The following is a 15,554-nucleotide window of genomic DNA, read 5'->3' as shown; positions in this document are numbered from 1 at the left end:
TCTAAGGTTGATTCAAGTAAAATCATCAGTGTGAATCAGAACAGGACTGGGTGACTAAAGAAGTTAGGAACTCTTGGCACCTGTAGTCTTGCTCTCTAATGGGTTGAGGTTCCTACAGAAAGATTCCTAGCAATTCTGTAACTGTGTATTCAGAGCTTTTTCATAATTGAAATTAACGCTCACTGCCCTCAGCTTAGTGGTGAGAAGTAAGGTTATATCTGTGTTGTGCGTGAAGAATGCTTTCAACCAACTTGGCTAAAGCCATTCAGCTGACAGAATCAAGACAAGATTTTCTGGTACTAAATCCATATATGATACTGCCTGTGTGCTAACAAACAAAGCTTCTGCACCAGTATTTACCTGCTTATTGTACAGTAAGGATTAAGGTGAAGCATCGGTAATGTTTGCCTTTCCCAAGAGGTGGGTGAGCCAATGCCATGGATTAGACTTCTTCAGTGTAGTAGTAGCCTCACCCTTCCAGTGACATGGACAGATTTATTAGGATGGAATATTTCCTGGGGATGGAACCTTATTTTCTCCTTCAACATCCATAGGAAGTGAGTGCCCTGGAGTGTGAAATTCAGCTGCTGAAGAATCTCCAGCACGAACGTATTGTTCAGTATTACGGCTGCTTACGGGATCGAGCAGAGAAGACCTTGACCATCTTCATGGAGTACATGCCAGGGGTAAGAGCTGACACGAGCAGCACTGTCGCAGATCATAAAGTGAGATGGGTGGTTTTGTTAGTTGGTTTATTAATTGCTATGATTACCCAACTACGTAATCCACCTTATGCCCTCTTAGGTATGCCCCTCTCTCATACTGGCTTTATAATGCCACCATTTTCTTTTTATTTATGCCCAAACCACGTCTGGTTTTTTTTCTTAGTGTCTTGTGCTTGAAATACATTCTCTTCATTAGTCACTAACACCAGTTCTTTTCTTCAGTCTAAATTTGTTCTGACAAAGTACTTCAGAGGACTTGGGCCAACTTATAAATCAGGCTAACTGAATTAGCAGGGTCATATAGTACAGCAAATTAGGCTAAAACTGACCCTGCAAAAAGGGAGACTTTTGATCCGGATCAGTCCGCTGAACTATTTTATCGCTTGTCTTCACAAACAGTTGTACCAGCACAGCTCAAGGATGGAGGAAGCAGACAGAACCTCTTTAAGCTATTTTTGCTGTAAAGCATGTCCTTGCTTTTTTCAAAGGGGGCTTCGTAGGGCAAGATGCTCTGAGAGCCTCACAAAAGGGCTTTAGAAGAGGCCAGAATTCATTACTGTGCCGGTTGGGTGTATAACAGTCACAGCTCGTGGGAATTGAATGGAGACTGCAAGATTTGTGGTTTGTCATTTCTTTGCCAATCCTTTCTGTTTTGTTTTTGGTGCAGGGGTCAGTGAAAGACCAGCTGAAGGCGTATGGTGCTCTCACAGAAAATGTAACCCGGAAATACACTCGCCAGATTCTCGAGGGAGTCTCGTACCTTCACAGCAACATGATTGTGCACAGGGACATAAAGGGTGAGATCAGCTGCTGATTTATGTGTATACCACGTGCTAAAGGAACTCTGAAAAAGGAAGCCAAGTATTACGAATTCAGTATCCTGGCTGGGGCTTCTAAACATTGCTTTGCTCGGTTATCCCTTTTTGCTCTTGTATCTGTGTGCAGGGCTTAGGGAAGGTTGTGTTCTGGGCTGGGTAAGGGAAGTTGGGCTGTTCTCTCTACAGGACCTGAGAGCCTGGCAGTTGGTTATAGTAAGGAAGACTGGAAGCCTCTAATTCTTAGGAAGACTCCTCTGTAACTCCTCATCTTTCTCTCACGTCCAAGCAAAATGAGGCTGAGTTGCCACCTTACTTTCACTGGCCTCGTAAAACACGCTCATTTCCCTGTGGATTCCCTTCTAATTTCCTCTCTGCTTGGCCAAAGTACCATTTCTCAGCTGGTAGGCATACCAGTTGCCATAAGAGCTCCGTGCCTGCTCTTGACAGTCCTGCTTACCTCGGGCTCTTGTGACTGTCCTGCCTCCTCTGTGTAAGAAACCTCGAATCTTCCATGTAAAGCCTCTGTGATTAGTCCTTAATGTTCCTCTTCCCAGTATAACCCCATGGAGCCAGCCAGTCTCCTTAAGAGTTAATGTCAACAGATGTGGCAGACACCACACAAAGCTTCTCTGCTCTAGAGGGACCAGGAGGGTTGCTTGCTGCAGGAAAAATATCCTCTTGTTCCTGCCTATAAATCTTCGTTGCATCCCCTCTAGGCTGGCAAAGGGAAACAAGCTGCTGATTCTTGAATAACACCTTGTATACTGCTCATGTGATGCTCTTTCCCAAATGATTTCCTACCTGGTGCATTATTTGCTAGTTTGCACCCATCTTCTAAGCCAAACTGTTAACTTGCCTCCCGGGTGCTGGGTGGACAGACTTGTTATTCTGAATTCAGCTCTTCCAGTGGGGAAGTGAAGTGATAAAGCTATCTCCCAGCACAAGTGCATTTTATTTGAAGGCAGAAGGAGTTTACATAGGCAGATACCAGATAATGGCAACACAGGGTTCTTGATCTTACTGCGGCTTTGGAGGAAGAATTGTTTTTGGTGTCTAAGCCTTGGTTTGTGTCCACATACAAGCTAAGCTCTTAAGTTTGCTTTTTTCCCTGGTGCTTCATGTTCAGGACCTCTGACCAAGTAAAGTGGAGATTGACTTGTTTATTGTAGGAGTTCAAAGTGGTTTAATTAGCTACATCTGTTACCCAGCTGACCAGAAAGCAATGGTTACACTCACCAAAGCTGCATCCCAATAAAATCCTTTTCGACACAGCTATGTACTATCTAAGCCATTGGCCTGGGGGCCCTGCATAGGCTGTCTGAGCTGTTTACAGGCAATGTAACAATGATGGTGCTGACTCAGCTCTCATTTCCCTTCCCCCTTCACTTCCTTGTCTTTTTCCCCTGAAGTTTTTCCCATTTGCAGCCATTAACAATTGGCTTGTCTACAGCCTGAAATAAAGAAATGATGTTTAGCAGGTCACCTGAGGCTTAATGGGGAAAAAGCCATACCATGAGCATGGGTATTTCTGGGTTGGATATCAACTGTGTAGGCTGTGGATCCAACAGCTGGATTGCATGAAAACAGCTGTCTCAATTCTTTGTTTTTTTTGTCCAGGAGCCAATATTCTCCGTGACTCTGCTGGGAATGTGAAGCTTGGGGACTTTGGGGCCAGCAAACGGCTGCAGACAATCTGTATGTCTGGAACAGGCATCCGCTCTGTCACTGGCACGCCATATTGGATGAGCCCGGAGGTGATCAGTGGGGAAGGCTATGGAAGAAAAGCGGACGTATGGTGAGGCTTTAACTTTCAGTCCGTAGATCAATTCACAGCTTTTCTGGAGCAAGATAAGACATACACATTCTGTCGTCCATATATCCAAAATCAGATTTTGTCTGGATCAAAACTTTAAGGTGAACTGGAGTAGTTGATTTGAACTCGAGACATGACCTGCTGCAGGCTGTGCTTTGCAATGTCAACCCACAACTGCTCATTTAGTTTTTCAGGAACAACTTCCACTCGTTCCTCCCTTGAACTGATAGCTTGTTTTCTGTGTTCTGACTTTTTCTGGTGTGAGGTTTCCATCCTTCTGATATCCCTTATAAGAGAGAATGAAGGTTCTTTAGGGAGCGTCCATTCATTTTGTTATCAAATGAGAGGTATGCTTATAATACAGTGGAAATTAGAGGAATGGAGTTTGAGTATGTTGACAAAGCTTTAAAGGAAAGATGCCCAAACCTGGAATAACACAAAAGATACGGGTCAGATCAGAGGTGATCTGAAGTATGCATGAATGGAAACTGTAGCCATGCTGCTATTGGCATAGCCAAGAAACAGCCTCTATCAAAAGGAAAAAGCAAAATGGTCCTGTGTCAAAATGTTAGTTTTGGAGGCCTTAAAAAGGTGAGATTATAAAACTAAACTAAATGACAGCGACAAAAGGTGTGTTTGTGTCTCCACAGTAAAGCAAGGCCTGTGCTGTTTCCTGTACAAGCAGTGAGTGGAAACATAGCTGAAATTTGTCTCGTATGCAAAGAGTTAAGTTCTGCAGACTCTCCCAGTTGGGATGCTTGGGGAGAGAATGGAGCACGTGCCCTTCCCCCTGGGTTGATGCAATTGTGGATTTCCTCTTGGTGCTGACATGGGTCCATTCCCATCAAAGAGACGCTGCTGTTGGCTGGGCTCCAGTTCCTACAATCCCGATCATTATTCAGGGGGGTCAGAATTTTCCAGTGCAGCGTTAGTCCCAGGGTGGATGCGTATGGCTGAGAGGCTCAAAAACGTAACAAATCTAGCCACCTGGCTTTCCGCCACTGCTGCAGGCCCCTCTCCAATTTTCTTTTTCCTAAATAGCAGAATATGTGAGCTATTTGTTATTGCTGGAGTGACTTGACATGAAAAACATTCCTGCTGTTTGCTGAATATCTTAAAGAAACCGGATCTGCTTAAACGGTATAAATCAGTCTAAACAATAATATATCCCTGCTTGCTCTTGAGCAAACCCCCAGCACTTCAGCACACATGGTTTGCATTTTCTGTACTCTCTTCTAGTAAGTCTTAAATGGCTGGAAACCAGTGTAAAATTTTCACGTTGGATTTTAAACCTTGTCAAGAAGTCATTTCTTGCATATTCACTGGATTTAATTCCTTTCCTTCCTTGTCTTGGCAATTGATGCAAGTCTGCCTCTGAAAATGTCTTGTCTTTGCTTTTCACTTTAAAAGAGGGTTTAGTTTAAAGGTAGAAGAGGCAGTTTTGCCTTTTGGCAAAATGGAACGATGTGATCAAAACACAGGACTGGATATTAGAAGTTCACTAACTGCTTTTGCTTAATCTGTGGCCTGGAGGAAGCAATTAATCCTTTTTGAATGAAAACCAATCACTGCGGTACTACAGAAACCCATCTTCCCTGTGAAAGTATTGGTGTCACGCTTGCTTCAGAAAGGTGGCTCAGCCATGTCCGTCCCCGTAATCACGTTCTTGCCTTGAATTAGCCTGCAGAGCCCCATTAACTTTACTAGGAGTTTTGCCTTAATGTAATGATGCATCTGCCCTACCGGCGGTTTAACTTACTGCCTTCTCAGTTTGGAGCTGTTAGACTTTAATTATTTTTTGACTGTCTATGATGCTTGGTTTCTTGTGGAGATACTAGGGGTTTTTTTCTCACGTGGGCATTCTGAGGCTGTGCACTGAAAAGGGATTTTGCTGAAATGGCTTTGTGGAGTCAACCAGCTCTGATTCACCGGACCTTGGTTAAAAAGTATGTTTTCTACCTTGCAACTCAGCAAGTGCCTTTGAGACATAACAGTAGCAGCAGCACCCGAAATACCACTGAAGTCCAACGGCGCCTTCAGGGACCTCTCGTGTGCACCTCTTGTCCCCTGCTGTTAATGCAAGTGTTTACTGAGAGTAAAATTTGAGCAAAGGAGAGCTGGACAGATGGCACTTCACAGTTCTTGGTGCAGTGAGAACCACAGTGGAAACCAGCCTCCCTGTCTCAGCACTTTACTGCTAGCCTGACAGTAGTAAAAGCAGCGACGTTGGCAGGTCTGGCTCAGAATCTGTGCACACATGGGGTTTGCTGAGCACAAAGCCATTTTATAGCTGTTTTCAGAGCAGAGCTGTACCTTGATGTTGGCTGCTTGGAAGTTCTCTCTGAACACTGTGCATTATTGCGTGAGTCAATTCTCACTTTTTTCTTTTTCCTGTCTGCTTTTCCAGGAGCCTCGGCTGTACTGTTGTGGAAATGCTGACAGAGAAACCACCCTGGGCAGAGTACGAAGCCATGGCAGCCATTTTCAAAATCGCCACCCAACCAACCAACCCCCAGCTCCCCTCTCACATATCAGAACATTGCCGGGACTTCCTAAAGCAGATCTTTGTGGAAGCCAGGCACAGACCCTCTGCTGAAGAGCTGCTCAGACATCAGTTTGCACAGCTCCAGTACTGAATTACCTCCCTTGCTAGCAGCTCCTGCTGGGCTTTCGGTGCCCCGTCTGGTCTAGTTGCAACTGCCCGTTGTGGTGCTGCATCTTCAAAATGCCAACTCGGCTGTCCTAGTCCTTTGGGGAAATTATGCCAAGGAACCTAGGGTCTGCTCTTGTGCCTGATACCTTTGTTTGCTGGACTAATGTTTATTCTACCGACAGCTGTCCAAACAGAGCTGCATTTTTGCCCTAGTTACCTTGATGTGAAATTGCAGCTGGCTGCATGTTTTCTGCAGGCCCAAGAATGGGAATATAAGTGTCTCACTGGTTGAACATAGAAGAAATCTGAACTAAAGTGGGAACTGGAAGAGCTACACTCTTCAGAACAGAAAGGTGCAACAGCCATCCAGACCAACTCTCTACGTGTGGGTCACTGTTTTCCAGACTGCTAGGGCTTTAGAGGCATCTACAGTACATGAATCCAGCAAAAAGCCATGTGTCATTGAGCATGCGCTCGCTATATAATTATATATTTTTCTTCTTAAGTATTCAGCATCTGAAGGTGTTCAGAAAATATTGATTCAAAAGTATGTGAATAGTGTTATTTTATAACGAAACCATGGATTTTGGGGTGGGGGTGAGGGAGGTCTTTCTAGCTAAATGTCAGGATAATCAGAAAAGTTTCAGCAGAATGCAATCACTCCAGGGCCTAAGAGAAGGGCTCTCCCACTGATGTTAGAAAATCCAGAACTTGATTTCTAAGGCTTGATCTGTCCTAGCATTAAGACAGTGTCGGTTAGTTTGTGTCCTCATAGCCAACAAATCTGCACTCCTGCTTCATCTCCCTGAGACTGCTGGGTCTAAACAAAACCCTCCTGGAAGGGAGTTCTGCGGAACAGCTTTCTGTTGCACCTATCTTTTTGGCTGGTAACTTCTTACCATCGCCTTAAACCAAAGACAGTTCATCTGGTGCCCAGGAATTTACTTCAGGAAAAGTTTATGTGTTTCTTTGAGCACCTGGCCTAATGGAAAATGGAGTTTTTCACGGGGAGAATTTGCTGGACACTAGTTTTACTTGTGCACAGTAAGTTAGAATCAAGCTCAACCCTTCAGTGTGTGTGGTTTGTTTTACAGGTGTGCAAGTGTTCATTTAAGGTTTCCATAAAATATTAGGGTCCTATTTGAATAAGCTTTTGTACGAGTTAAATCAAACAGTGAACCAGAGAGAACATTTGTAATGCTAGCATATTTCTGAAATTAACTGGAGATCCCCATACAGGTACCAGCAAAATGTTTCCAAGTGATTTTTGCGTTTGAAAGGTACCGCATCTCTGAGAAGTGAGTTCCTGATGGCTTACTGGCCTCAAATACTGTATGTTGATTTGGGCACTAATAGTCCTTATTTCACTCGTAAAAGGCCAGCAGTTTTTAAGTGCTGGGGATTCATGGAGTAATTATAAGTTATCTATGTGAAATGAAACTAAGAAAAGCAAATGTATTATTAGCTAAAATACTGCTTTATAGAGCAACGCTAAAGGTGTTCTGCTCTTGTATTAGAAACCATATTAAGGGTCCACATGCCTCCACTCTTCCCCCCCAAAGAAAACTTGAAAATTGCTTTCGTAATGCAGTAAAATTAATAGTTTTAAGTGAATGCTCATAGCAGGAAAAGGCAAGTTTTAATGAAACCAAGCTCCTTGAACACATGATAAATAATGTGTTTAATTAAAGAGGAAAAAAAGAACCCTAAAAAAACCCAAACAACCAAAAGCCCTGGAAGGGTTTAACAATCTGAAGTGTTTTTTCTGTGCCAAACTCAGAGCAATGTGTAATTGGTGAAAGCAAGCTAGTGTTGGTTTCGCTTTCAGGCTCTCCTGCACTACTACGAGGATGCACTGTTTAGGTTGCAGGCACTTAGGGGGATCTCTTTTATGAAAGCCCTTTCATTAAGTTCCATAATTTATTTAATTCTAGTGAGAGCACTTCTATTGATCTTTTCCAAACCTGGAACTTGACTCCAAATTGGCAAGACACGTGGCCTGACTTTTGGCCTGCACTTCACTGTCGCTTGCACCGAAGGGAAGCGAGGGCATGACACTACTACTCTGTTTTAGGGAGCGTTTTACACCACTTCGCTGTGGTGTAAATGGCTGCGTATGCTGCAGGGGAATGTGAAATCATTCCTGTAGTCTTGATGACAGAAGTAGGGTGGTCAGCACTCCTGTGGGGCCCAGTAGCACTCTTCAAGCCTTGCAACTAGCACCTAAATATACCAAAGATTGGAATCTTTTATTCATCACACTTTACCCTGCAGACGTACAGCAGCAGTCGAGTGCGGTGATCCTGTCTGCGTAGGTTTCTCTCTACCCTTGGCTTGTCCTCACCAAATTGAGACCACCTTCTGTCGTCTTTCCTTGCTATCCCACACATTGTGTTTTGGGAGACTAGGGCATGAGGAAATGGTGTAACTTTTAATGTTTCAAAGCAACTAAATCCTCAGGATCTGTTGTGGCTTTTACCTCATATGCGTCATGGAAGGCTGTTCCAGAGCAGAGCAAAGAGCATCATGGACTGATGGGCTCAGTCCTCTCCCCGCCAGAGCTTCTGGTCCTTCCCACCACCTATGCTGAAATGTGCCTACTCTGTGTATACACTTGTATTCCAGTCTGTATTAATGACAGTAAATAGCAATTGTACAGTGACAGAGAACATGGGGTGCCAGCTTGGACTTCTCGTATCCAGTACCTGACCCAATGCCACCCGTTCGGCACAGGAACAAGCCAAAGCATTACTTGTATGTTTGGAGATGCACTTTTATGAATGTAGTTTATATCGCTCTTTTTTAGCTCTTTTTACATCATGTAAACGGTGATGCCTCATACTTTTTTTTTTATTTATATCGTAAAAGATCATATTTGGTGATTTTTATATATATCGACTCGACTGTTACGGGGTAGGGGGGAGGATGGGAAATAAATTTGACGCCTTTATGAATTTAAAAAGGAAAAAAAGCAGCTGGTTTTGCAGAGAATTTGCTGATGGTTTATAACGAGTAGAGCCAAGCCAAAATGCATTCTTTGTTTCCTCACAGCCCTCTTGATTATAGAAAAGGAAGATCTGGATTCCTAAGTCCACTGCTACAGTGAATAAGCTTGGGACCGACACTTATACTACAGTCTCTTAGCACGGCCCTGGCAGCAAAAACGTCTTAAGTGGACATAAATGTAATTATGCCTCTAAATTGAATTACATTTGGCCTCTTTATCCTGGCAGAATTGGAATAAAATGGGAATAAACTCATTTAGGGGAGAGTGGAGGAGGAGTGCCAGGCTAACAATAAGCTATTGTGTCCATTCCAAATGTCACTTTGTGTTTTCTGCTGTTCCTTCCAGGGAAGGATATATAGTATCCTCGATGGAAGGTGCTGCAGAAATGGAGAATATTCTGTTTGGAGAAAAATATCTTATAGGAGTCTCATTATCCTGAAACAGTTGAAACCGAGCAGGAAAACGGCTGAGATTCCCATCAGAGACAAACTGGGGGGAATAGGGATTTGGCTGTCCCTGAGCTTGTTAGGAAACAAACTGTTGGCATTTTGGTCTTGGTGTGACGATTCTGTGCGTTCCAGGTTATTTGCTTTGTTCTCCAGTAAACCTGATCTTTGCCTATTCTAGTGGCAGTAGGTTGCAGCAATTTGGATTTTTTTTCGTATTTTTGGAGTAGTATTCCAAAGGACTTTTGAACATGCTCCAAACAGTTCCCTTTGCCATTAATTACCAAAACAAATTGACCAAGAGGGAAATTGGTACCTGCTCAGGTGACACGTGATTTCCAAGTGCCCAGAGAGCCAGGATAACTTGTGAAACCTCAGTAAATATATATCCCTGCTGTACACGCTTTCTCTGGTAGGCAAAGGCCAGATGCTTAGAGCTGTACAGGGGGGCTGAATGAGATCCTAGTGATTGGTGCTTAGGTTAATAGCTGCTGGATGGAAAGGTTTTATATATTTGAATACGTGCAGTCCTGTGGCTGTCACCTCGGTACCTGCCCTTGGAGCTGGGAGCATTCAGTCTCTCTTAATTTTCAGAAAAAAATAGGCGTCCTCTGTGGTTTAATGGCATTTGGGCTTCAGGTCTTTAAACCCCAGCCTTGTTGAGGAGCAGATCTCACTGAGCAGCTCTGAATTTCCCAGTTAGAAAAGGTAGATGTGCCTAGGGTGCAGTTCAGAAATGAAGAAAAGGACTTTATTGTCTGTCAATACCTGTCTGACATAAACCGTGCAGAGCAGGGAGAAATTGCTTTAACCTGGATTGTGCAGAAGACCTTGAACCAGTAGTCTATATATACCGACCGGGGGCTTGCAGTGCAAAGCCAGGCCAATGTATCGTTTTATTTACAATAAAATTATCATTTATATGAAAGCCTTTTTGGTGGTTGTTTGCAGTGCAGTGTCTCTTACTTCCTGTGTAAATGGTGCCTCGAGATAAGTGAATAAGACAATTAATTAGTTTTCCTTCTAACCAAGGACCTTAACTGAAGGAGGAAATTTTTCCTTTCAGGAATTTATTCTTGGGGCCGGATGGAGCAGTGTCCTGTTTGTGAAGCGTTGCTTCTTGGATCAGGTAAGCGTGTGTCCTCCACAAGCCTGCCTCTGAGGAAGGTGACGTTCATCCATTCTCACTCTTCAAAGAGAGAGGTAGAATGGCTCTGTCCCTTTTGTTAGTGTGTAAAAATAAATAAATAAATAAATAAATAAATAGCAACATCTTCATTTCACCTTGCAGGGAGAGTAGCTGGGCTGGTTTATTGGCTCTTCATGTGGAGATCTACTGATGGAGAGCCAGAGCTGAGGCTTGCATTTGGATTTTGCTGTGGTGGTGAGTTTTTTACTCCAGGTCTTGGTCTTGATTCATCGGTGCTTAACAGGGTAGATTGTCATCAGGTGGGGAGAAGGCAGTTCTCAAGACCAGGAGGAGATGGTTAGTGTGATGAGGTCTGAGTCCCTGCTGTGCTTTGCTTCAGCTGGGAACTCTCTGGGGAATACCCCAGAGTAGTTTGCTAAGTGGGGAAGTCCAGCTCTAGCTTGTGAAGCTCAGGCTGCTTGAAAAGGTATTTATTCTAAATACCTGGAAACAGCCAAAGGTTCCTGAATTGTTTCTCCTTTGAATGTGTTGTCTAGTCATTTTAGATAGCAAAAATTTGGAGAAGTAAGGACCCTGGACTTCAGAGAAATGGGAGATATCATGAGCTCCCTTCCAGAAGCGAAGCCTCCCAGCAGAAGTGGATAGCCTTGCATTGAGCGTACTGGGGATTTGGGACAGGATAAGCTTCGCTGTCCCAGAGTAGGGCAAGAGAATGGGTAACCACATTTCCAAATATTTTCAGGCTTTATTTTTTTTCCAGCATACTATCTTAGGAAAGGACAGAAATAGTGCTCCTATAAAATTCATCTGCACTACTTGCTGAAATGTTCATTTTTTCCTTGTACTGTTCTATTTATGCAGCTCCTAGTCTTCGGTGTCACAGTCACTTAAGCAGTGGTTTGAATGCCACCATGGTCCCTTGAGATGCTGGCCTCCCTGGGCCCTAACCACAACCTTCCCTTTAATCGCCTTTTCCCAGGCCATGGTATAGCTAGTTGCTATGCCAATTAAATACTGAAATATTTGTTAATGTAAAATACGAACAAATAAGAATAAATGGGTTAACAAGCTGATGCAATAGAAACCCCTGCACATGAAACAAGTACATGCGTGGCGCTTGTGTGCTGTTCCAGAACAGATGAGAACCAGACAAGTGAAGTTGTCCCAGAACAAAAATGTCTTGTGGAACCAGAAATAACCACCTCCCGCTGCTTCCTGACGCCCTCCTCGTGTGTGTTAGAACCTGAAAATCCTGCCTTTGCTGAAGGGGGAACTTAGAAACTCTCAGTTACCTTTACTTAAGGAGCTTTCCCAAAGCCGATGCCTTCGTTCTCCTTTCCACTCGGTATGTTCAGTGGTAACATTTGCTTTATGAACATGAGATTCACATCTTAGGTTTGTATGATGGCATGTTTTCTCCTGGACTCCCCTCCCACTCACCCCTCTCAAAAGTAAGTAGCTCTATAGTAATTCTGGTTTCCATAAATACGGAGTGTGTGGTCCTGACTTGAATCTTCACCATGCCAGTTTGTAGGTGGTGGCTGAGCAGGGGCTGGGAGAGGGAAATGTCTGGAGCCTTGGGTTGAAGGTGGAAATGATCAGCTATGAAATACTGACCAACGCACAGAAGAAATGTGGCTAAAAACCTCTACTACCTTTTTTATTTCTGGTAATTTGTGTTATGTGCATAGTGTGGCCCAGGGGAAGGTGACTTAAGGTATGTTTCCTCTTTAAATCCAGTTCTGAAGCAAATGCAATTTAAAATCTCTAAAGAGGTTGGTTATACTACACTACTGTGGCTCTTTCTATTAGGGTAGTGAAGTCTAAACTAGGAACAATGTCTTCTGGATTTAATATTGCGAGGGTGTGGGTGTATTGCATTATATCCAGGAAATGCTGGCACGGTTAGCTGTCATGTCACTTGTTCTTCTGGTGTTGATCTCTGCCTAGTGCTCTGTGTCTTGTTCAAAACTGGACATCTGGATGGTATGGATATATATGGATTCGTACTGATTTTTTTCCCAAAACAGTTTTTATTACGTGAATCTGTTGGCTTGAAATTTTAGGGTCTGTAAAATGTCCTTTCTTGAGCTAAAAGGCAGGTTGGTAACGGAAGCCTCGTGCTCGCGTGGAAATGCAAAAGAAAGTTGTGGTGTGTGTAATACAAATAAAGGTTATTTGTTGCTCGTCAGTTGTATTGTTTCTTTGGTGGCAAGACCAGATCTGCGCTTTGGAGGAGAGGAAGCGCAGGTGGCGGTGTGCCATTTTCTGTGCTTCAGATTAAAGGCCAGTTTAAGTGTTGCAGCAGTCATCGATACACCCTGGAACAGCCCTTGCGCTGGCGTTAAAGTAGCTGTTCTTGAGCTCTCACCGCGTTGCCTTGGAGCCCAAGAGAGCTGTAGCATGCTCTGCTTTGGCTCCAGCAAAAGTTGGAGCCTCCTCTGTGCTGGAGCAGCAGAAAGAAGCCCCAACAGGGACCAGGTCATTGAAAGGAACTTTAAGTAGCTCATCTCAGCACAACTGGGTGCAAGCTCTGTGCAGCATCCTTCAGGAGGTTGCAGGCAGTATCTATCTCCCTAGCTCTTGCTTCGCTTGCCATACGCTGCAGGCTTCTTTCTGAACCCAGCTGTCTGGACAGCTTCTGTCTCCATATCGCTCTGAACCATCTTTGTCCCAGGCTGGCGTGGGGTGCCGCTGTGCGGTGCCGCTGTGCAGTGCTGCTCAGCCTCACCAGGGGGAGCGCAGAATGCTTCCCCCCCGCCACTGAAAGTTGATGGCTGGCTTCTGGCCACTCAGAAATGTCGAATAAAAAGCTGTAATAATGATGGGCAGCTATATATGCTGAGAACGTGTGGTCCTCCTCTTCTTCATGAGTATTTACACTGTTAAATCTTACCCCAACTGTGGGGTCTGAACATCCTGAATCCTGCTAACTCCACACATAGAGATTGCCAGTTTAGACTGCCGGTCAAGGGAGGCTGCTGGCAGCTGGAAAGAGAAAACATGGCCCTTGTGCTTAAAGATGGAGATTTGAAGCGAGGGTGTTGCAGTAAGAAGTCACAGTGTCTGCTCAGAAACAGGATTGTTGCCCAAAAGGTATGCTAAGGGTGCGGGTGATTCAGAAAGGAGGTTTCCAGTCCCAGTGGAGTGAGACTAGCTCTCATCATAAAATCAGCTGGATTTTAGTTAAACATTAGGGACAAGGAGAGAATGTTTTGGGCGGGTTTTTTTTTCATCTGTTTGACAGAAACCTCCCAGTCAGATACATTTTAAGCTGGGGTTTCTGTAGTGCTGCTTCCTCCGGTACGCCCTGGGAAAGCGTGCGCTGTCCTTTGTGCAGTGCACCACCTTTGAAATGTATCAGGCAGATAAGCTAAGCTCAAAGCGTTTAACACATCCTCCCACGTGTGTTACCGCTAGGGTTTCCCTGTGTGCGGAGCCTGGCATGTTAATCGGGGAAGCAGGAGTTCGCTGTTGGCTGCTTTGTGTGCAGCAGCCATTCTGTGCAACATAGCTGCATCGCAAGCCTCTCTCCCCCGTGTGAATCTGATGCTCATCAGATTCGCTTCCCCTCCCCTGAACTGTGGTGCCTGGGTCAGGTTGCTGCAGCCTCTTTCAGTAATGTATAGCCTGGTCGTTGGTTCCTGCTCTCAAAATCAGAAAAAGGGACTGTGCAGAAAACGATCGTATAGCAGGCTGGAGATCTCGCACCTCTTGTGCTTGCACATGCTCTCGCCATTTCTGCTACGTCAACGAGAGTTTTCTGTGCCCATATGAGAAGGGGGTAGGTAGAAAATGGTGAGTGCTACTGTCTTTAGACAGAATCCCAAATTTCAATTTTTGGGAGGGAAGGAGAGAAATGGAACATCATTGTTCTTCTTGCTTAATGTTCTCTTTTTAACTGAAAGCCCAACATTTAAAAGCTGGGGTTTTTTTCTCCCTCCCCTACCCCAAAATCATCTGGTATAGTTAAAAATGCTTTGTATCTGAGCTGCCCTGCTGTGCAGAAAAGAGCAGCAGCCTGCTGAGGTGAGGGAATGGGGAAGCGAGGCCAGCAAGAAACAGGAAGCGAAACCGAGGAGCCTGCTTTCATTTTCTGAGCCAGCCTTGGGAAGGAAGGGGCCACAACGCAAACAGCATCGCAAGACCCTCGCCGCAGAGCAGCAACCGCTTGGTTTCTGTTTTGTGACAATGAATGCTGCAGGGGCCGCTCAGGAAGCGGCTTTTGCCGTGGTGTAAATCTGCCGCCTGCATGTTGGTGTGAGGAGGAGTTGGCAGCACCTGCGTGACGGGGACAGCTAAAGCACTTGGTGAGGCTGAAACTCACTTGGAGCCTTGCCAGGGTCTCTGTTCGTATGCAGTCCCTGCTGTGCTGGCAGCGTAAATCCCCAGGCGGTCCCCACCCCGAAGAGCTGACAGACCTGCCCTTTAAAAAGCCCTGAAGGAAAAAGGAGAAATAACTTGTCCAACATCAGGCTCCCGGGGTCATCCAGCACGTATCTTCCCCGAGATCAGGTGTGACTGCAGCCAGCTTTGCCAGCGAAGGAGAGCTGCGGAGATGCTGCCTGGCTGTTGGTGCACACCCAGAGCCCCAGAAGGACTTGCACTGAGGGAGGAGTACCACAGTGACCTGGGTTAAGACCACGTCTCTGTACATGCTATTCTGTTCCTCCTGGGACTCCTATGGACTACCCATACCCATCTTTTTCCCTCTTCAGTCCTTAGCTCCTGTTTTCACGGCTGTGTCTGGGTTCTCGCAGCGGTGTTCGGTGGCAGGCAGGACGTGCGTGCTCAGCGGGAGCTGATGTTATCAGTCAGTGATGGAAGAGGGGCTCTTGCTGTTGATCTCAAAGGCTGTTGCTGGTAGTTTCTGTGCTGTGCGGGCTCTGAAAAGCCTAACTCCTGTAGCATTTGAAAGACGTGAGGTTCCTGAACGCTTACT

At 45.0% G+C, this 15,554-nt stretch overlaps 1 protein-coding gene across 1 annotated transcript in view; it reads left to right on the top strand.

Annotated features, from left to right (window-relative positions):
* The window catches only part of MAP3K3 (mitogen-activated protein kinase kinase kinase 3), a 40,004-nt gene extending 30,634 nt beyond the window's left edge, over positions 1–9,370 (top strand). The window contains exons 14-17 of the mRNA XM_076356542.1: positions 555–686; positions 1,393–1,522; positions 3,161–3,338; positions 5,764–9,370. Coding sequence (XP_076212657.1) covers positions 555–686; positions 1,393–1,522; positions 3,161–3,338; positions 5,764–5,992 — 669 coding nt within the window. The 3' untranslated portion in view covers positions 5,993–9,370. The remainder of the gene's footprint in view (positions 1–554; positions 687–1,392; positions 1,523–3,160; positions 3,339–5,763) is intronic.
* The last annotated feature ends 6,184 nt before the right edge of the window (positions 9,371–15,554 follow it).

Source organism: Aptenodytes patagonicus, chromosome 20 (assembly GCF_965638725.1).
Source record: "Aptenodytes patagonicus chromosome 20, bAptPat1.pri.cur, whole genome shotgun sequence".
In the NCBI taxonomy this organism is placed as follows: domain Eukaryota; kingdom Metazoa; phylum Chordata; class Aves; order Sphenisciformes; family Spheniscidae; genus Aptenodytes; species Aptenodytes patagonicus.
This window is presented reverse-complemented; position numbering and strand designations above follow the sequence as displayed.